Source organism: Manis javanica, chromosome 2 (genome assembly GCF_040802235.1).
Source record: "Manis javanica isolate MJ-LG chromosome 2, MJ_LKY, whole genome shotgun sequence".
NCBI classification, from domain to species: Eukaryota; Metazoa; Chordata; class Mammalia; order Pholidota; family Manidae; genus Manis; species Manis javanica.
Window position 1 is genome coordinate 222557616 of NC_133157.1, and position 22625 is coordinate 222580240.

The 22625-nt window shown below is 52.5% G+C and overlaps 1 protein-coding gene across 8 annotated transcripts; it reads right to left on the reverse strand.

The window, feature by feature from the left end:
* Positions 1–6824: 6824 nt before the first annotated feature.
* Positions 6825–19708, reverse strand: ZFP41 (ZFP41 zinc finger protein). 8 transcript variants are annotated; one of them, XM_037023204.2, is made up of 6 exons: positions 19252–19708; positions 19013–19106; positions 18576–18707; positions 15684–17342; positions 14043–14182; positions 9093–11077 (listed from the first exon to the last, which is right to left on the reverse strand). In XM_037023204.2, the coding sequence occupies exon 4, from the start codon at positions 17173–17175 to the stop codon at positions 16579–16581; it is 597 nt and encodes a 198-aa protein (XP_036879099.1). In that variant the 5' UTR covers positions 17176–17342; positions 18576–18707; positions 19013–19106; positions 19252–19708; the 3' UTR covers positions 9093–11077; positions 14043–14182; positions 15684–16578. The 8 variants fall into 8 exon arrangements, with proteins under 8 accessions (XP_036879105.1, XP_036879099.1, XP_017503780.1 ...); XM_037023210.2 differs by lacking the exons at positions 18576–18707; positions 19252–19708 and adding an exon at positions 6825–8819 and having other exon boundaries at positions 10905–11077; positions 19013–19244; XM_017648291.3 differs by lacking the exon at positions 18576–18707 and having other exon boundaries at positions 19252–19707.
* Between the last annotated feature and the right edge of the window lie 2917 nt (positions 19709–22625).

Consider the following 22625-nt stretch of genomic DNA (forward strand, 5'->3'; position numbering starts at 1 on the left):
GGGAAGGTGGGGGGGGCTTTCCCTACATCCTACTCCTTTATAGGACAGCAGATGTCTGCTTCTTCCCTGCACACAAAGCAGAGCCTGTGCCCAGAGCCCCCAGAAACACTATAAAGAGCAACAACAGACAAGGAGGCCACATGCCCCAGTGGACACTATGGTTAGGAACCACTGACAAGTGGGGCCAGGCTGCGACATCCAAGTAGACAGGGGATCTTGGGATAAGGCTTGTATCTGAGACATTTCATCATCTGTTTCCTGGAACATGGCTTGTATTTGCTGCTGGTGGTCTGGGATATAAACACAGCAGTTAACATGCAGTAAAGCACAGGTGCCCCCTTGTGCGGTATATCTAGAGCCATTCTGTTTGTAAAACCACCTTCCGCATTTGGGTGATTTTATCTAGCAATAAGGCCAGAAAGGACCTCATATTTAAGGCATGAGCAACATGCCGTGCCAGGGCTTCTATTTGTAGTTCTATTTCTATAGTGGCGGCAGCTTCTAGAAGGAAGGTAGCCAGGGGGGGTAAAACTATGCCATCCGTTTAGGAAGATGCCAACAGGAATATACAGCATACCGATTATGTGTGGGCAGCAGCAAGGTTTGTATTATCTGTCCTGATACGTACGGGCGGCCCCAAGTACAAAGGCCTGTCTAATTTGCAGGGAGGTAGGACCAGACATATTCCCTACATATTCAAATGTTTTTCCTGGCAGGGTGTTGGTCACCACAGTGCCCACATAGGCATGACTGTTGGGGGGAGCATTGTGTATTTTTTTCCATTCTTGTCCTTGTCGCAACAAAGAATTGAAGGGCAGAGACACAGTAGTGAAGCAGAGTAAAAGTTTTATTTAAAATTACTCAAAAGAGGGAAAAAGTGCAGCAGGGAGGAGAGGCACCTTGAAAGGTTTAAGTTTTACTGAATGAGAGAAAGTCTCCGCACTTAGAAAGTGCGGGAGACCTAAGAGAGAGGTGTGTGCTGAAAGGTTCGCGGTTCCCCCTTTTAAGGATTTTTCAGGAATGTGATAAGGGGCTGAGGGTGCAGACTTGTTAAGTGGTCTCTGAATATTTAAAATTAACCTAACACAAGAAATTTACTGCTCTGATTTCCTCCCAGGATAGCAGCTTCCTGCTTTGGGAGCATATCAATTAAGACTGCCTGCCCTGCCTCCAAGGTGGGCTGAGTTGTCTTTTTACTAAAGAGTAAGTTAAGAATCTTACTTTACTTCCTGGGTTTTATAATGCGATCTTTTCTTTAAGATGGAATCCATCTTGCCTTTGACTATGTCGTTTACAGCTGGGCCTGCTTGCTAAATTAGTTGCCCAGGTTTCAAATTACTTGATTAGGGCTGAAGGAGAAAAAAACAGCATATAGGTAAAGTTAAAAAATAAGCTGGGCCTGTGTGATTAGCACAATAAAGACATGGGCTATGCTGAGTACCCTCCTTTATCTGGGGTATATTCAGACATTCCAGGCCAAGTTACTCCTGGCTTTTTGAGCATTAACTGATTAACTCTGGTTCTTTTTTAGTGGACTTTCCTGGCCTTATTCTCTTTCTACCCCATGCATATCTATTTTCCTGCCTAACATGACCATCACAGCAGTGCTTAGGGGTGCGATCAACACTGACATTGGTACACAGTTCTCTGGGTAATGAGCCAACCATGAGATTAGGTATGGAAACCTGCTGTTCAATGCACAGCAGAGCTACGGTTTGCAAGGTGTATACTAGACATCCATCCCTGCTCATTACACACAGTACCCTCCCCAGGCAGAGTGTGTGCTGATTGTTGGATCAACTGCTCAGTTACTCTCTGTTTTGCTTTGCCTTCGGCATCACTACAATTCTATGCTCGAAGGCATTCCCACGTGGACAGGTTGGTGGGAGCGATTTTCCATGGCAGTCTGGCAGTGATTTCTGTGGGCAGTTCCATACACACCCAGCAATGGGAGACATTATGTACCTGGGCAAAAGTATGGGTTCATGACACCATATTATTGCTGTCAACCTGGGTGGAAAGACAGAGCAATGATACCATCAGTGGCAAGTCCTGGTTATCCAGGAGAATGCAAGTGACCTTGTCATCTTGCAACAAAACAGTGGCTGCCAGGGGAGGCTTTCCTGGAATGTGATACCAGACCATAGAGCCCAAAGACACCAGCAGAGCATCAGGTTCAGCCTTCAACAGAAATGGTGGTACTGGCCACACTCACATAACCAAAGTCCCTGCCAATATGGCTGTTGCCCTCTCCGGCAAGGAGGCAGTCAGTTTAAAAGGCTACTTTCCTATCCATGGGGTAACTTGTAACCCATGAATCAGCCTTTCCCACCATATCTCATACAGTGTGACCCATGGATGTTCTTCAAACACCAAGGTCCACGGCCACATCCACTCCTTGGTGCAGCCAGGAGACAGTGTAAGTGGGGCAGGAAGGTGGGATGTTTCTTCCAGCAACTGTGGCTACAACTCACTGGGGCCTTGTTTTAAATATATTCAAGATGTATGGGTGAGTCACCACCAACCTCTCTATGGGACTTTCCCCAGTTTCCGTGGTTGCTCATTCAGCAAGCATACTGCTAGGGTTAGTGCTTCACCCACTGCATCCATCCTAAATGTTTTAATTTGTCCTTTGACAGCCCGTTATACCTTTTTATTATTCCAGCCACTTGGGGTTGATACGGTACAACCGTTTCATTGTAATCACCATACAGTGTACTGTTGTCAAGCCCATTCTTGTCTCTCCTGTCCTGTAAGGTGGCTCCCTTGGTCACTGTTGACCATTAATGGATGCCCATACCTGGCACATAAGTGCTCCAAGGCCTGTTTAGTAGCTTGTTGGGTGGTCTGGGCCACGGGATGGGCAAAACCCAATCCTGTAGCCACATTCACTGCTGTGAATGCATATTTACATCCCCAATTACTGGGCAAGGGCATATGTAAACTACTTGCCACACCTGTAAGGGTTCTGGTGGGCGGGGGAGCTGTCCCTCTTGCATGGGTACCCAACAACGATGTGGGTAAAAGTGAGCGCATTGAACACATTTGCACCGCTTATTTTGCGTCAGCAAATATCAGTGGGCTGTGCCATCTCTGGGCAACTTTACACGTAGTAAAAGTTGCCTATGCGCCCTAGTTTCTTATGCAGCCATGGCTCCATGTCCACAGGGAGCACTCCCGGGGCACATGAGCCCTGACCAAGGCATTTCCAGGGCCTAGTGCTGGGCGGTGTCCTGATGCACGATGTATTAGGGCACCTTACTTTAACTCACGGGTCCACAGGTCTTTTCATATCGTTTGACCCCACAGGGGGCGACGACTGATTTCCCTCGATTTCCCAGGCCTGTGCTGCTGACTGAGGCAACCAGTGAGGCCACAAAACACAGCCCAACTCTCAGTACAAATGGTTATCTGACCTGATTCTCATCAAGACAAGCCACATCACCCTGTCGGCTGGATTGCCCTACTCTGGACTCATACCAGAACTCTTCCTGTAAGGGTTGAATGGCGACAGCCACCCATGTCGGTGGGTGGCCCTTTGTGGACCCATCCGTATACCAGGCCTCTGCTGGTGGTGTCCCTGTCCCCTCCTCATAGGGGCTTTCCGTTGGCACTTCCACATTCGGTAAGGTGGGAGTGGGTTCAACCCCAAAGGTTAATGGTCCCAGGACTTGCTGCAATTTCTGTAAGAGAGGGCTTTTGGAGAATCTAGCCCACTGTTCTAAATAGGCTCCCCACTTGGTCAGGGTGGGTGTCTGGGCAACCCCAGTCCAGGAGCTGTGGCCCAGGCTCGCAGCCACCCCTCAATCCGGAGGGCAATAATGACCTGTACTGGTTGTGTTCCTGTGATTCCTTCAGGAGCCAGTGAGGCAGCATACACTGCTGCCAGCTGTTTTTCCAACAGCGAATAGCGAATCTCTGCTCCCTTCCACAGCTGAGACCAAAACCTTACTGGGACTTTGCGGGTCCCGTGCTTCTGCCATGATCCCCACCAATACCCATCCGTGCTGGCAGACACCGTCAGCAGGAACGGTATGGAGGGGTCAGTGACTCACAAGGACTGAGCTACTGCTCTTTTCATCTCAGCAAATGCCCTTTCTACCTCTGGAGTCCAGTCTCATGTTTCCTTTCACTTTAGAAGGTGATGCAGTGGCTTCAACAGCATGGCTAAGTGAGGGATAAACATTGTCCAATACTCCAACAAGCCCACATATGTTGGTAGCTGCTTAACAGTTTCTGGGTGGGGGTACTGTTGTATTTTATCAATTACTGCTTCAGGTAACACCTTTGTCTTACCCAACCAGACAATACCCAAGAACTTGACAGAATAACCAGGTCCATGCACCTAGTCTTCGTTGACTTCCCATTCCCACCCCTGGAGGGCCTGGTGCAAACTGCAAGCCGCAGCTTTTAGATCTGGAAGAGAATCAGATGTTAACATTATATCATCTATATAATGGAACACTTGAACCAAGGGTGGATGGGACCAGGTGGCCAGGTCACTAGCCACCAAGCCATGACACAAAGCAGGACTGTGCAACTATCCTTGTGGGAGGACAGTGGATGTCCATTGCCGGCCTTCCCATGTGAAGGCAAACCGATCCTGGCTTTCTGGTGCAATGTCAATGGAAAAAAAGGCATTAGCCAAGTCCAGCACAAAGTGATAAGTCCCCAAAGTCACAGTCAGTTTATCCATCATGTCAGTAATGTTCAGGACTGCAGCATGCAGCAAGATTACTTTGTTTAGTTCCCGATAGTCCACCATCATTTTCCAAGTGCCGTCTAGCTTCTTCAAAAAGGCCACACAGGTGAATTAAAAGGGCTGTGTGCCAGCCAGATGATGTGTGCTTCCTCCAACTACAAAATGGTTTGGCCGATTTCCTCCTGTTCCCTGGGCAGCCAGTATTGTTTAATGTTCACTATATGGGTGGCTTGTGGCAACACTAAAGGTGTGTGGTGGGGATGACCTTGCTGCACCATTTTCACAACACACATGCACAACTGAAACTCCCCCAGAGTTGTTTGCATGGTTAGACTGTGCAGCATATCCACCCCAAAATTGTATTCTGCTATTGGAGATACATAGACCACATATTGATGTGGGGGCAAGTGTCCGACCCTCAAAGAGCCACTCGTCTCGCCCACACTGTTTGTCCACCATACCCCTCTATGACTGCAGAGGGGCCCTGGAACCTATCCTGGTTGCCATAAAGGGCAGTTGAGTCAGCACCTGTATCCACTAGGGCCAACACCCACTGTACATTCTGTGGGGACCAGGGAGTAGCAAGTTCAACAAATGGCCTCCCATCCTCCAGTGTCGCAATATGCTGGGTACCACGACCCCACCCAGTCGGGGAGGAAGTCAGTCAGTGCATAAGGCACGCATTCCTGGTCCGCCACAGTATTCGCCTACACTTGCTTTGGGGGTTGTGGGCGATAGGGTTGGTCTGGATGCAACTGTTTCCACAGTCCCATCAAGATCAAGACCTCTAAAGGCTGTTCATCAAGTTCTTCATGAGCCAAATCAGTAGCCAAAAGGTTAGTTCGCTCCTGCCTGTGGCTTACTTTCAGCGTTCCCACTGCAGCCATCTCTGCGCCATTTTCATCGATGTTGTTTTTCCTTTCACCTTGTGCTGCTCACTGCAGCGGTTCTCACCTTGTTCGCATGAGGCCGCTTTACTTCTATGTCCCCCAAGCTGACTAATGCCGACACTGCTTCGTATATTGGATGGTCAGTATGTGGCGCTAGTAATGTAGCAATGGTTCCGAAGATACCTGCAGGACCATTGACTAGAACAAGATTTTCATACGAGACATTAAGAGTTCATCTGGACTGCGGTAATGGGGAGCGAACATCATCTGCCTTATACCCATTTCATGGACCATGCACACCAACTCGATACATGCTCCACTTTGTTACGTGTTCCAGCATGTCCCCTGGGGTATCCCACATGCCTTTACTGCAGCCATTAACCAATTTATCAGGGTCTTAATGCCAGGTCTGCGTGCCAAACGCCCTGCAGTATGTGCCACAGAGGGCACGACCATTATGCTGGCAAGTTGCGACACCTCAGAGGGTAAAGAGCTCAGTATTCTCAGCACCGTCATCCCACAGCCAGAACAGCTAGGCAGGCACCGATTCCCCTAAATGTTGCTTACACTGCTTGGCCAAATCCCACAATTCCTTGGCTGTATACAACGTGTATGTCGTTTGCCGGGTAGCTATCAGAGGGCCGCCCTGCTGCACCCCTGCAGCTATGGGTTCTCGTATCTCCATGTGTTGCCACATGGCCGGGCAAGCACGCAAAACCTACAGTACCGTGCTGTACTCAGGGCTTGTGGCCCGTGGCGACAGGGCGGTATTTACCGACCCCTGTGATAAATGTTTGGCGGCCACCAGCCATCGCTTCAAGTCTTACTTCTGTTGTAGATTCTGTACTTGCTGCTGCCAATCTGCAGTTTCATGAGTGGCATGACAGACGAGTGTCAGGAACATCCATGCCACTTGCCCAGCTGACTCCTGGTGGGCCAGAGGAGCCAGGAACTCCAGCATCTTCACCACCACCCAAATAGCCTCTAGAGTCAGCGGCACGGACTCCCAATTCTCTGGCACTGCCTAAGCGGTCAAGTGTGTTGTCAGCGGGTACCAAATTGAGGCTGGGCCACATCTCCACCCGCCCCTCTGCATCCAGGGAAGCCAAAGGACCATTTATCTCGCAACCACCAACTCATCCTACAGACTGACACCAAGTGCTGGGAGTCCAGGGGTTGCAGTTCAGGTCTTGGGGTGATGTGGAGAGCAAAGAAGGCAACAGGAATCGTCATGGTGTTCAAAAGAAGCCACTTTATTCTGCTAAAGCTGTACTTTTTATACTACTATAGTGCTGAGTCATGGTTAGACTGAAAATGCACATGCATGTGGCCTTCATGGCCAGGTGTCCAGCCTTCAAGGCCTTTACCTTCTTCCTCACGGGTTCAATACTCTGTGTTTTCAATGTTTACAGACAAGGCTAGGCACGTTTGGCTCCATAAAAGGTCAGACATATCTGGGGTGAAGCAGCAGACAGCTGTCCTCATAGTACACAATTAGGGAAGGTGTTAGGGAGGGCTTCCCTACAAGGGGTGCTAAGGAGGGAGGGAGGGGAGCCCAAGCTTGAGGATCTCATCACGAAGAGCTATCTGGTCCCAGGTGGGAGCCTGGCAGGAGAAGCTGGATGACCAGGGACTTGTGAAGGACCCATTGAGTGTGTGGGGAGGGGCTGGTGCATGGTGGGTAGCGGGACCAGGATGAGCTGGGAGAGTACAAAGCAAGCCTGGAGCTGAGGGAAGGTGCCTGCACCTGGACCAGCAGATTCCACCCAGACTAAAGGTGGAGACAGTGGAGTCACCTGCTCCACCGGCATCGCTCAGTGCTAAGAAGCCCCTGCTCCCTTCTGCCTGAGCCAGTGCCAGGCCCTGGGCCATGAGCTGGGGTACAGCAGGGAACAAGGCAGTTCCCTGCTCCAGTGGAGCTCACATTTGAGTATGTGTGTGAGACAGCAAATAACAAACTGGTAAGCCCACCCCACCGGTGGTGTGAGAGCTGTAAGAGAGCAGACAAGGGTTCTCTGTGGGGGCAACTTCAGAGGTGGGAGAGCGGCAGAGCGAACCAGCCACACTTACACTGGAGGGAAGGGTACTCAAAGAGCACGTACCAAAGTCCTGAGGCATGAGAGTGTCACCCAACGTTTGGAAGCCCAGGCAAGCTGGAGCACGGTGCACAAGGGCAGAGCATGGAGCAAGCTGGGCCGGCAGTCTCAAAGCCCTAATTAGGAGCCTGGTTTTCCCCCAGGTCCCAAGTGGAGGGAGGCTATGATGTACATTTCAGGGTCAGATTGGGGAGAAAGGGCCGGATGGAGAGGAGGCTGGGTGAGGCTTGTGCTGGGGACAGACCCGGCAGCATTCACTGTTGATATGGGGCATGAGGACTCGGCTCAGGTGGCCACTTTGAGATGGGAGGCGGCAAGGCAGAAGGGGCTCATGGGAGTGCACACAGCCAAGTTGTCTGCATGTGGACGGTGGCAGCTGGGGTCTGACGCTCACCAGCTCTCCTTTTCAGCCTGGTCCTCAGTCTCTGTGCCCAGCCACCAACTGCCTGCTGGTTTAGTTTCAGCAAGATGGGGGCACCCTCCCATTTTCTGAGGGTGGGGAGACCTGGGGGTTCTCATTACTCCCGAAACTCTGAGCCAATCAATGTCTTCTGCTGGCCTTTGCCCCACCTTCAGGGGAACCCTGTCTGTCCCTGGGCACTGCCAGGCTCCTCAGCCTGACAGGGCAGTCATTGAGGGCTTTGGTTTCTGCTGAAAGCCGCCTCTCCTCATGTTTCCCAGCTGTGAAGCCTTGCCGAGCACCTCCTCCTCTGTCCTTGGTCACCACCTCCAGTCCTCCACCTATCTACGTGGCTGAAAGCAGAGACCCACCTAGGCTGGGTCCATCATATTGGGCATCCTGTGCTCTGAAGGAGGCTGAACAGCTCCCGTGCCCACCCCCAGCAGCCAGCAGCCCCTCCCCATTTGTGACAACCACAAACATCCACAGACATTGCCAACATCCCCTTCTGGGGGGTAGAACCGCCCCCTGCTCTAAGGCAAAGTGAGCCAGAGCAAGGGGTGCGGCGGCAGGATGAGGACATTGTGTGACGAATCTCAGCTCTTTAGAATGCAGGGCCTGAGGTGGTGGTCACAGTGTGGGAGGCAGCGGGCAGGGTCAGGACTGCAGGCATCCGGCCTCCACAAACCCCACCGTAGCTTCCAAGGCATCTAGGGCCAGTTAGGCAGGGTCTGTAGAGGAGCATAGTATTTTGTCATGCAAGGGGTCACGCCTACCCTGAGTTGGCAATTTCCTGTTCTGATTTCTGTGTTGGTCTCTTTGAGTTTGGTTAATGCAAGGCTGCTCCCAAGAGACACATCTGGAGGCAGTGACCAGTTGATCTCTGGCTCTGCAGTCCCAAGGCCAACCCTGGGCTGGGAGATGGCACCAGCATTCTATGCCAGGAAGGTCTGGGGAACCGTCACTGTACCCCCAAACTGGAGGGAGGTCAGCAGAACACAGTGAATGGGTCAGGAAGTGTTTATTATAGGAGAGAACAGATATTAACATGCGGCAGGACAGGACACAGCCTGCGACGGACACCAGGGAGGAGCTGGCCAAGAATGCGGGCCTCGTGCAGCTCCACTGGATTCAGGACACAGCATGTGGAAGGCAAGCCACGGGAAAACCAGTCGGAAACACAGGGCAACATGTATCCCGTGTACAGCAATGCTTATTCTCTAAGGATGGAGAGAGTGAGCATAAAGTACAAGAAGCTTAACACATTTGACTGTTTGGGAAGTGACATTTCTGGATGGTCAAAGTAACAGTGGGAAACACCAGTGTAGGGGGAGTGTCTGCCAGCGCAGGCCCCAGGGCGCCAGTTGCATGGCATGCCAGGCTCCCTCCATCCCCCAGGTGCATGAGTGCGACATACATTCCACCTGGTGACTGCAAGGATGCCAGTGCGCTGACTCACAGGAGCCAGACATGCCAAAAGGGACAGGGACACTACAACCTGACCAACTGCAATGCCATGTGAACAGGCTGCAGTGACATGGGGCATGTGTGGTAACAGGGAGCTCCTGTGGATAACTGAGGCAGGGCTGAGGCAGACTGGGTGTCACCCGGAGGGGACGGCATCTGCAGGCCTTGGAAACCCATGTCTATGGAGTCTGCAGGTGACTGCCCCCATGGCCATGCCAGGATCCCGCACGGACTTTGGTCAAGAGGAAGACCCGCTCCTCAGTTTGCCGAACAGGCGGCTGGAGTTTTTGAGGACTCTAGGTGGTGGCACACTCCTGGCCAGGCACAGAGGCCCCTGAAGACACTGGTTGCCGCTGGAGCAGAGCCCTGTCCTTGCACCTGAGACCCAGAGCCCACCTCACCCTCTTCATGGCTGCTCCCACTGTGGCCCCCTGTCAGTCCCCCTCCGGCCCCCACCCTGCTTCCTTGGGCCTCAGAGATACCCGCTTCAGCCCTCCATCCTGGCTCACTGAGAACCCTGCCCTTGCCATGAGCAAATGTCTAAGTGTGCTCAGCGCCACCAGCTTCCGCCACGACCTGTGAACCGGGAGCAATGGGCCCTCCTCCCTAGTGCAGGGACTGCAGGACTCGCCCTGTCCCGCATCCTCTGCAGTGGCCTCGGGTCTAGTTCAGAAGCAAATAAATGACCGTATTTTGGTGCTTGAACTGCGTAGACAAGAGGTCATTAGCAATAAAGCTCAGGTGACAGTCTGGTGGCCAGAGCCTCCCGCTCTCACCAGTGTGAGTAACCAGAGACCAGTCACTGGCCACACTCCAGTCCCAGGGGAGGAAGCAGGGCCCCGTTCCCCTCAGGCCACAGCTGCAGGAACAGGAACAGGTGCTGGCCTGGCCCACAGAATGCCTGCATGAAGTCCATCCCCAGCTGTCTACAGGCATCGAGTCCCTTCAAGGTCCTCTGAGGCCCCTGCTCTCTAGCGGGAGCCTGCTCAGGCCCGACGTGCTCCTGCAATGAGAACCACGCTCAGCAGCGAGGCACACCCCAAAGGATATGCTCTGGAAAGGCACTCCAGCCACTCTTGGAATGGGTGCTCTGTGCCTGCAGGGTTCTACCTGGCAGGTGCCCCCAAACCACTGGCTGCAGGGAGGAACAAGTGCTGAGGAGGCAGCACCAAAGACACGTGCAGGGCTGCCGCTGTGAGTGGTCCACCTCTGCAAAGGGGCATGGGCACCTGGGTTTTCTAGTCTCCTGCTCTGGCCTCAGATGCAACCCCCTCACTGGTCCACCCACAGGCATCTACCTTGAGTGTAAACTCTGCCACCCACACCCCCAGTCCCCACTTGTCCCTCACCCATGCAGCTGGCGAGGTCTCCTTTCTTCCCGCACTGAGGCTTTCTCTTCTCTGTCATTGGTCTCTGTTCCTCTTCGGAGCTTGGGAATGGGGTTCTCGTGTTAGTTCTATGGTCCCTTTTTATGGGTATTTCATCAGGAACTTTGTGCTTGGGGGTGGTCTGCTCTCACATCCTAGAGAGGATGAGAAATGCCTTTTGAATAAATAAATGCAATTGTTATTGGGCTCCTTTTTCAGGAAAAAGCCAGTTATGAGAGGAGGTGATGGCTGTGACTGCATGGAGCCTGGTACCTGTCAGCGGGGTCTCATGGAGAGCGAGACAGGGGCTACAGTGGGAGGCTTAACCATAGAGTCCAGACCTGGATGGCCACTGGATCCCAAGAAAAGTGCTTATTTTTTAAAAACTTAAAGTTGGGAAATATATCAAACACATAAACTTAGGTGTACACGATAGGATGAAGCGACAGCAATGGGTCAAACACCCACTCACTCCCCATCCAGCTGAGGAACCAGACATCCCCAGGCCCCGAAGCCCGAGGCCCTAGGTGGCCCCCTCTCCCCCATCTTACCACACATGCCTGCCCCAATGGCCCACCTTACACCTTACAACAGGAAAAATGCTGCCAGATGCACTTCCCGCTCAGTGCTGAGGGCCATGTGTGCACACTGCTGTGCATTTACCCACTTTCCGCTGATGCACATTTGTGCTCTAGGCTTCCTGACATTCTACATACACTATGGATGTTACTGTGTGTCTCTCTGGGTGCACACACAGAAGTTTCTCTAACGGGTATTATTAGTAGGTCAGGTTTCTGTGTTAGAAGATTTGCACATCTTCAACTTGTGAGAAAATGCCAGTTACTACAACAGATGACATTTTAAAATTGCATTGTTGTGTATAAAATTCAACTGACTTTGTGGTAAAAGATACAAAATATTTCAATGATTCCTAAGTGTGCAATTCAGTGGCATTAAACATTCACAATGCTATCTAGGTCCAAAACCTCCCATCATCCCGGACAGAACCTCTGCACCCATTAACTCTGGTTTGCTTTCTGTCTCAATGCACTTGCCCCCTCCTGGAACCTCACGGCAATGGAATCATCCGGCACTTGCCCTTGTCTCGCTTGTCATTAAGCGTGTTTCCAGGTTCACCCATGGTGCAGCACATCAGTACCTCATCCCTTTTCTGGCTGCAGTATTTCACTGGAGAGACCATCTTATCTGTCTGCTGATGGACATGTGGGCTGTTCCCACCAATAGCGATTCTGAACATCCATGTAGAGCCAAGTGTCCGAGTCCCTGCTTTCAGTTCTTCTAGACAGGCATCTCTGTGGGCTTTTGTACACTCACCTTCTAGGTGACAACCTTGCTAAACCCCTAACAATTTCAGCAGTTTGTGATTATCTTTGGATTCTATGTAGACAGACGTATCAGCTGACACGGACAAAGGGATGCCAGCTCCAACCTCATGTGTGCTCTTCCCCTCACCTCACCGCGCTGCCAGGCTCCCCGCTACAGTGCTGAACCGAGCCAGTGGCTGCAGGCATCCCTGTGTGCTTTTGGTTTCAAGGGGCAAAAAGTGCTGAGCACCTATTCGTAGGGCACAGTGCGGCCACAGGTTTGGGAGATATTCTTTATCAGGGTTAGAAAATTCTTTTACATTCCTTACTTATGAAGAGATACTAATCATGAATGAATTTTTGCAAACATTTTCGCTTCTACTGAGACAATAACCTCTTCCCCTTAAATCTATTGTGAGACATGATGTCGATTTTGAGCCAGATTTGCATTCCTGAAATAACCCTAACCTGGCTGTGCTGTAGCATCTTTCCTGGCTTTTGGAGCTGGCTGGCTAATGTTGTTTGGGCTTCTGCATCTGTGAGCCTGGGGCCCAAGTCGTGCATAACGTTGGTATCACTATTGCAGCAGCCTCACCAAGGTGGAGCAGGCTTCCTCTCTCCCGTCCTGGAGCCTGCGCGCCTGGACCTGCATTTCTCTGGGGCTGGGGGGTGGGGGCTGAGTTGTTGGGGCTGCCCCTGGAGCTTCAGCAGCGACCCGTGGAGCTGTCACTGGCCTCAACGTGCCTGCCGTTATCCTGCTTTCTTGTTCCTGAGAGTTCATCTGCTCCATCTCTTTTGCTTGATCCTGTCGCCAGGGAATGTCAATTTTTAAGTCCTTTCAAAGAACTGATCTTACTCTTTTAATTCTCTCCGTGGTATCTGCTCCTGTTACTTTATTCATTTTTCTTTTTTTTCCTTATTTCCTCTCTTCTACTTCATTTTGCTGTTCTCTTTACAACTTTTAAGGTTGGATGCTTGGCTGACTCATCTCCAGCTCTTGAGCTGTCATAAGATAAGCACATGAGGTACCCAGGGGCTTTGGCAAGCTGTGTCTTTATTATCACTGGAGTTTAAGTATTTTTATAACTCATTATGTTTTTTTCTTTGACTCAGGTTATTCAGGTTTTCCTGGAATATGAGTTTCAATTGAACAACAAAACACCCCATCAGAACAGAGATCGATCTGAAAGATTCAGCTTTAGTACTTGGTGGTGGGTGATGTTATGACCATGAGCTCAGAAGAAATGAGATGTGAGCCCATCTGTCTGTGCCAAAGGACTGGAAGCAAAAAAGACCATTGACTTTAGTTTGTACCCTCATGACTATAAACTGAATTTAAAAAATTTCCAAGTGTATTTTGTTGAAGGTATTTTCCTGTTGTTTCCTGGGCTGACTGGTTGAATTATGCTGCAGTCTTTTCCTGGGAGATGAATCAAAGGCGTCAGCATGCGGGGCCACCTACCACACACATGAGCAAAGGGTCCACCTTACCAAGAGCCCGTGACAAGTGCTGACACTTGCTAAGCAGTTTGGCTGAGCCAGCACTGCACTTGGGACTCCAAGTAGTAAGTCACTGACTTAGGTTCAGTGCATCACACCTTCATGTCACAGCTGAGCAAAACCAGGTGTGCGGTGAAACAACACATCTAGGCCCACACCTCCAACGCTCAGGGTCAATTCAGTACCACGAGCCTGAGCCCTCTGCTCTTCACCACCTGCTTCCTCGCTAAAATCAAAGACATTAGATTAGAATGTGTGTCTTTTCTTCTAAAAAACTGGGAAGGATTAAACCCACCTGCCCACTGTGGAGAGGTCAGGGTAATAAGCCTGCTGTCTGTGGAAGACAGGGCACCTATGCCGCACAGCCTGGAGGAAGGTATTCGCCAGAAAGATCTCTGCCTGTCATTCCACTTCTGGGGACCCGTCCCGTCTGCCCTAAATGTGGGAAAGATATGTTTATCACATTTATAACATTATTTATGATGACCTAACTGGCAACAGCCTACATGTTCTTGTTAGGAAATGGTTTATGCAGCCATAAAAAATGGTTCCTCCTCACGTCATTGTAGATTAATGATACCAAAATACAAAAAAAATGCCTTCCATGGTAATAAGGTGGAAACATAGTAACACAGAAAGAGGTAACCTTTCTGCAGCATATGGGGCATACTGTAATATGTTACATATAGTAATACCTAAATGCTGACATACTACAATAAAAACCGAACCAAAGCAGATATGAACACTCTTGGGACATGTGGGAACTGGGGATGGAGCTGGAGCTGTGTCTGGGTGCCCATCCCTGGCTTCCAGCGCCCCACAACCAGCAGTGCAGCACATCTGCTGTGAGCGCCTGCATTCCCAGCACCCGGCCCAGCCCCCGTTTCTGAAGGACTTGGGGCTTCCAGGATAGGGTGAACTCACACACCATTTATCTGTACCAGGACAAATCCAGCTCATTGCCTGTCTTTGTAGACAAAGCTCTACTGGCAAGCAGCCACGCCTGCTCATTTCTGAACTGTCTGCCTGCTGTCACACACCACGGCCAGGCTGAGCGGCAACAGAGACCTTATGGCTGCAGAGTCAAGAACAGTTATTATCTGGCCCTTTTCTGAAAGCTTGCCAACCATTGTCCAGATTCAGGAATGTGGACATTTAGCCAATTTGCTTTGTCATTTTCTTGGTATATACACCTGTCTTGCTACTGTTTGCTGAGCATCTGAGAGTAAAGTGCAGACACCACGACCCGGTACCCATAAAGACCTCAGGTGCATCCTCTGGGTGTGCAGAGACATGGTCTCGAGGCTGCAGGCCATGATCAACCCTTGGAGCACTGAAACTGAGATGAGGCAGTCCTGCAGCCCAGTGTACAGCCCGGACCCAAGGTTTGATGGGCCCTGGCAAGGACCTGTGTGACCAGGACCACAGGCATCTCCCGAGCCAGCTCCTGGCACCTGCCTTTCAGCAGTTTTGCCTCATCAGCTATGGGTCTCTGGGACTGAGAGCAGTGTTACAGGAGCAGCTGCTGGGCTGGAGTGCATGCGGGAGGGCAGCTTGCCATGACATGGAGCGGAAGCCCAGCTCAGCCGGGAGGAAAGGCAGCAGGACCCATTCACCTGAGAAACACCTGCAGCGTGAGCCCTGCCCTCTGCCATGCGGGGTGGCTTGAACAGAGGGCTCGGTCCCCACTGTTGCACCAGTCTGCTCTCAGGACAATCCCCAACGACTAAGATCTTGAGTAGCTTTTCAGCCCAAACAGCTGTTACACAGCTGGTTTTGGCTCCTGGGGTAGTCACCTTGCCCCACATACAGTGTGGAAATCCTGCACACCCAGGAGCTCAGAGCACCCCAGTCCACTCCTGGAGGGGGCACAGTGTGTGGGCTTCACCAGGGTAGGATAGAACCTGGGGGCTGGGCACAGAAAAGTGGAACTAACCTGAACAGAGAGCTGGTGGAGGGCAGAACACACCACCTCCTGTTTGAGGAACAGGATCGATACAGCCATCAGCATCCTGGGGCTTTCCATGTGGCCAGGACAGGAATCCCCCACTGGCAGGCAGGGTTTAGGCTCTGAGGACCCTGTACCCATGAAAACTTTGTGTCCTGAGTGGTCCACCTGATAAGTCAGGCTGCTCATCTTGGATGCTAGCTGGGCTGGGAGGACACACAGGGGGTCCAGTTCCTGGGGACGGGAGTGCTGAGTTCAAGGACTGGTGCTCCAGCCCAAGAAGTCAGAGAACAAATCACAGGACTGTCTCTGCAGCCAGCCCAGAGGAGACAGCAAGAGTCTGGTACAGTTCAGCGGGCACCTGGGTCCCCGGTGCTCACTCTGGATGCCCTGCTGTCTAGCTCAGGTCCCCAGGTCTCCTGCCAGGCTGCGAGGATGGGCTCAGGACCCAGAGGGCCAAGAGTCTGCAGACCAAGTCTTTAAAGGTGCAGGTCAGAGGGTCTAAGCCAGTGTGCCGGCCACCCCAGGAGGTATGGGGCTATATGCACACACCAGGTGCCTCTCCTGTGGGCTGTGCTGGGCTCTGAAGCCTGTCCCATGGATGGCAGTTCATCATCACTGTGTCTGACACTGGCTGCAGGGGGCTTCCGCACATTCATGGTGTCTTGATCCTAACGGGTTCACTGGACCATAAGGGTCTTTTGGCACTTGGACCCTTGCTTATCTAACTGGGCATATTTTCCCAGTGATGATGGGGAACTGAGCAAAAGTGCATCACGTACATTCCTCACAGACCCCCGGCCTCGGCCAGGCACTGACCAAGGTGGGATCGCACAGTAGGCCTGCGGGCACAGTGCTGAGTCCTGGCAGACAGCGCCCCGCGTCAGTGCTTCCTCCGTGGGTGGCGTTTCCGATGGCGAATAAGACACGAGCTATAGGCAAAGGCTTTCCCACATTCCTTACATTCATAGGGCTTCTCGCCCGTGTGTGTTTTCTGATGTTTCAGGAGATTCGAGCCGCAGTTGAAGGCTTTCCCACACTCACCACATTTGAAGGGCTTTTCTCCGGTGTGGATCCTCTGGTGTTTAGTCACATCAGAGCTGTGCCTAAAGGTCTTCCCACACTGATCACACCCGAAGGGCTTCTCTCCAGTGTGAACTCTCTGGTGGCGAATGTGATCAGTCTTGTGCTTAAAGATGCGTCCACATTCACTGCATTCATAGGGTTTCTTTCTCTGAAAAGGAATGAATACAGGAACCCCCTCAAAGTCATCTTTAAAGGAAGCATCAAAGGCATTGAATATATGTTCCTCATCCTCAGGACTCAGGCCGGGCTCTTTTCTGTGCTTCTTAGCTGAAGCGGACCTCTCGCTTGGCTTCCTGTTCCCAGACGCTCTCTCTCCTTTGGGAGAGTCCTTCTGCAAATCTCCCTCCTCCTTTGAGGCCTGTGTCTTCATTACTTTGCCAGTGGGCTTTTCCATCTTCCTCTGTCCCCAAGGAGGAAAGACCACTGGAAGCCGGTAAGTGCCAAAGAAAATGGCTGGGGCAGAATCTCCAGCCTTCTGAATTTCCTTCTTTGGAAATGTCTTGCTTTAAGCCCAACTCTTCATTTTTCTGAGCTTGTATTAGAGCTCTGGGACAGAAAAATCTGCAACACAAAGAAGAGTGTCCCCAATCCTTTTGTCTTTGGAGAGAGGACCACGAACATCCAACTGAACAGGTGTCTGGAAGGCACAGTGCTGAACCACCGGGGTGGATGGGAAGGCAAGGGGCAGAGGTGAGGACCGGGGCCTGTCGCTTCCCTGCTCATGCAAGCCCACATGGACCTCTCGTGAGTGTCTCAACCCAGACCATCAAACAATACTTGATCTCACAGAACCCTCACCCCACCTACTCTTCCCAGTTCTCCTCATTGCAGTAAATGTCATCATCCTTTACTCAACTAACCAAGAAATGCTTATTCCTCTGCCAAGGGATGGGGTGTCCACGCCTGTGCCCAACAGGATTTGTGCCATGGACCAATGACTGCCCTGTGGTCCCCAAATTAAAGGTTTTCCTGCCCTTTGCTCACTCCTCCACTTCCTGTGTTTGGGACCAGACAATGTGCTTCTGGGCCTATAGGCTGCAGGAGCCACAGATGCCCCTCATGGAAGGCATGTCCCATCACTTAGAGCCTGGATCCTAAACTGCCTGAAACATGGGGCTGGCTTCCTGAAGCCTCTCCTCATGCCTCCTTCTCCACACAGCACCAGTGAACCCCCATTATGTCCCTGCTCAGCTCCCCAGTGGCTTCCTTCATACTTGTAAGTCCTACACACTCTGGGCCCTCTATCCCCTCCAGCCACCCAGCCTTCTTTAGGTTCCCCAAACACACCCAGCCTTTCCTGTCTCTGTGCCTGGCCACCTCTGGACATAGGCCTGAAAGCAGGTGGTCACGGGGCTGGCCCCTCACTCATTCAGAGCTCTGCTACAGGGGTACTTCTCAGAGAGGACTCCTTTACCCAGCCAAACACTGCCTCCCACTCTTTTCTCTTGTAGTTTTCCCTTGTAGCACCTAACCTGAGCCAATTCACTCACTGAGGGCCAAAGTCCTGGGTAAGCAGCTAGGATCTTGTTACATTGTCTGAAAAACCTGATATTCCTGCCCCTAATTCCAGCTATAAGCATCCCAATTTCACAAGATCAAGCAGGACTCTGCCAGCCCTGTGACAAGTCAGGACAGGTGTGTGCAGGGGTGTCACCTAGGTAGCTCAGGACAGCTTGTGAAGAGCCCCTGCCTGGTTCTTTTCTGTGTCATCCCTGAAATTCCTAGCCTGCCTCTTCCCTCCGTGCTAATGCAGTTCAGCACAAGGCCTGGACAAACTTCAGGATCTAAATTTACCTACTAGTGAGACCCCCACAGGGTCAGGAGCGCTCTCCTCAGCCCCAGGAAAGCAAACCGTTCTGCTCCTCACGCCACCTTTGCAGGAGTTTGAGGCTGGGGCCCAGTTCTGGTAGGACACTGAGGTGAAAACTGAGGACCAGTATGAAAGCAAAATCAGCCCTGGAGCCCCTCGGAGCTCGAAACTCACCTTGGCTTTCTGCAACCCCACTTGACGGAGGGGTGTGGCCCCTGAACCCAGAGCCTGACACCTGCCCCACCCAGGGCCTGCATGGGTTCCTCTGTTCCCCAAGCACTGTCCCCCCCTACCAGGACTTGTCACTTCACCCATGGCTCATCACTGATGAGGTGGCCTTCCTATGAGGCTTGGGTTCTTGAGGACAGGATGTCTTTTTAAAACCCAAATCCCCAGTTACCTGGTGAGAGCCTGTACATACCGGTGCAAAGGACACATTTGAGATAGTCGTCTCATCTGTGCAGCTCAAGCCGGCAGGTACTTAATGGCAGAGCCTGGACTTACTTCTCCAAGCGCTGTGCTCACCAAATAATGAAACACTTGTTAAAAAGAGGGTAGACTAGGGCTCCTGGTCTTGGCCCCTCATTTCTTAGGCCGCAGACAGGAGTGACTGCTTCAGCCACACACAACTCGCAACCCGCCAGAGCAGGGCCAGGGTACCTGCGGCCAACGCGGAGCCCCTCCGGTCCCTGGACCAGGCATCTCGCAGCACGACGCTCCGGACGCCCTGCGGGAGCGCAGCTCTGCCGCCTAAGGGCAAACCCGCGCGCCCCAACCGTCTGCGGCCCGGGCTGCCTACGGCCACCCAGCGCGCAGAAGCGGCCGCCAACCGAAGCCACAGCCGCGTGCGCAGGGCCCCGGCGACGCCTCCGCCTCAGTCCGCACCCTCCTCCCCGAGGCGCCTAGGGCTCCCCCGCAGTGAGTTCCCGGGCTGGAGGGAGGTCGGGGCGGGCGCGGCCCTCGCGGGAGCCTGGGCCAATAACCGGAGCGCCCTCCCCGAACCCCGCCATCCAGCCGCCTCGACGCCCCTTCCCCGCGGGCAGCCAGCTGCATCGCCAGACCCTACCGCCCCGGAAGGCCCCGCACTGACCCCGCCTCTTCCTGCGCCGCTCTAGGGCCGTGGCTTCTCGATGGTGCGCCGCAACGAGCTCCGCCCCACGCTGGTTTCGCTCTCCCCGCGAGGACCTCGCCGTCCGCCCCGCCCCGCCCCGCCCCTTCCGGCGCTGCTCTGTGTGCCCCGCCCGCTCCGCCGGCCCCGACCTTCTCCTCCAGTTCTGCCTTGGCCCTCAGCCACCTTCCTTGCCCCTGCGCCCTGCTTAACCCTGCATCGCCTCGCCCCTCCGCCCCCGACTCGCCCTGTGTCCCCACTCAGCCCCTGCGCCCCCACTCGCCATGAGCGCCCCACTTGCCCTGCGCCCCCACTCACCCGGTGCCCCCACGCTTCAGCCACTGGACCTCTCGCACACCCCGCAGGCGCACCCCAGTCCGCATGCAGCTGTGCTGGCAGCCCCTCCCCGGTGTCTGACTGGCTCACTGCCTCTTCTGCCCACCGAGTGCCCACCTCCTCAATGAGACCGACCTGACCACCCTGTGGGTACTAAGTTTCCTGGGTATCCATAGTTACAGCAGCACAGGGTTATTCACGGTTCCTGTGGGACAGGAGTGCAGGCGCTTAGCGGGTCCTCTGCTGCGCTCACCAGGCTGCGGTCCTGCTGTCTCAGGCTGTGCTCCCAGCTGGAGGGGCAACTGCCCAAGGATTGCTTCGCGACCTTGTGGTTGGCAGGATACGTTTCCTGGTGGCTGTGCCCCTGAGGGTTTGCTTGCTCCTGGCTAATGGCTGGCCTTAGGTGCTAGAGGTCGCCCGCTGTTCCCTGCCACATGGCCCTGTTCGTGAGTTGTCCCAGCACAGCTGTTTGCTCTTTCAGGGCCAGCAGGAGAGCCTCCTGACGGCGTGTTCGGGGGAGTCCTGTATAACCTAAACTGACCTTGGGAGGGACCTCCTGTCCCCTCTGGCGTATTCTGTTGGTTAGAAGTAAGGCAAGTGCCGCCTGCATGCGCGAGGAGGGGCCAGCGCTCTGCTGCTTCCTCCACCTCCCAACCCCCGTCCTTCCCTGCGGCTTTTACATAGCTTCCCACCTTGCCCTGCCTCTCAGCTGTCACGGTCCCCTCAGCTGGGCCTTCCAGGGACCTGCCTGTCCCCCTTCTTGCTGCCCCCTCCCATCGCGTGTTCTCGCAGGAAGTGTGGCTACGGCCTCGCTCCCTGCACCTCACTGACTCGCTCCGGACCCAGCGCGGGCCCAGCCTGAACACGGGCCTGTCTTACCTTTACCATGTCATGCCCTGTATTTTCACTTGTGTGTCTGCTCCACGTGTACCTCTACCTCTGACTGTGGTCAGTGCCTGCCCTGTCCACTGCCTCCTTGCATTTTCAGAAGTTATGGTTACCTCTGCGTCCCAACGTGCATGTGAGTCACACTCTTCCACTCGCTTCTCTTGCGTCCTCGCCATGAGGCCCCAGCCAGCACATCCACCGGCTGCCGCCCACCTTCTTGTGGCATTTCCCGGCATCTCTTGGTTGGAAGAAGCTTCCGGCAGGTCCCCATGACAGGTTCGCAGGACAGGACCCGTGCGCTGGTGCGAGGCTGGGGATCTCCTGTATTGTGGCCGCTTGAAGGGAGGCTTGAGTGGACACACAACTCCCTGTTCACATTTTCTTCCTTGGAGCATTTGAGAATGCTGCGCGGTGGCCACCTCGCTCACCCTGGCGGGTCTGGAGAATCTTCACTTTGCTCTCATCCTTCTGCTCTTGGAATTATCTGGTCTGTTGCCTGGATGCCTCCAATTTTCCTTTAGTGTTGAAAGCTCGTGGCTTTCCCAAGGGGTCTCAGACTTGATCATTGCAGCTTATGCTTTCTTGGCACCTGGTGAGTTTTTTCAAGATGTAAATTTAGTCTTCTTTTTTTTGGAAAGTTTTCTTGGTCCTAGAAAAGTGGTTTTCTTCAGGAATTCCAATTTTACATACATTATACAGTTGACCCTTGAACAACGTAGGGGTTGGACATGCTGACCCCACGTAGTAGAAAATCTGTGCATAACTTTGGACTCCCCCAAAACCTAACTACTACTAGCCTGCTGTTGACCAGAACCCTTACCAATACCATAGTGAGTATTTTGCATGTGGTATGTTTTATACACTGTATTCTTATAACAAAGTAAGCTAGAGAAAAGACAGTGTTTTTTCAAATTGTTTCAAATCTCCAATTTTCCAGTATAGTCATTGAAAAAAAAAATCTGTGTGTAAGTGGAGTCATGCAGTGCAAACAAACCCATGTTGGTCAAGGCCAGTTGTGCCTTCTTCGCCTGTCTCCGTTCCAGCCCCCATCTCTCTGAAAATTCTTTCTTTCTGTATTTCAAGTCCCTGCCATCTCCCTGCTTTTCCTCAAGGTTCCATGTTTATTTCCATTCAGAATAAGTCCTTCCTGGTACATCTTGTCATTTAGTCTGCACTTATGATCGGTTTTTGGTTTTCCTTCTATGCTTTCCTGAGTTCATTGATTTCTTCCTGGTTTTTTAGTCGTTTCTGTTCTCATTCAAGTGTGTGTGTGTGTGTGTGTGTGTGTGTGTGTGTGTGCGTGCGTGCGTGCGTGTGTGTGTGTGTGTGTCTTCTTGTTTACCCATATCTTCAAGTACCTGTGGGTATTTGGTTCTGTCTGGAGGGTTGTTTTGCAGTTTTCTCCTAATTTGCCACTGGTTATTTGGGGAATTTTCATGAGCTGAATTGCTTGCCTCTCCCTTCCTCCTCTCCTTATGGGGAGGTGTAGGGCCACCACTGTGTCAGTGTAGCAAAGTGTAGTTTCTTTATCGGGTGGCTTTTGTCTTTGGAGGGGAAAGGTTGTGTGATGTTTGATTTTAAAAAACTTTCTTTTGTCCTACAGGACCTTAACTTCCCCCTCTTCCTTCTTGTTTTACAGGTAATTTGAAACAGGCATGTGCTCTGTCGCGTAGCTATGCCTGGGGCATATGTTTTCTGTCTC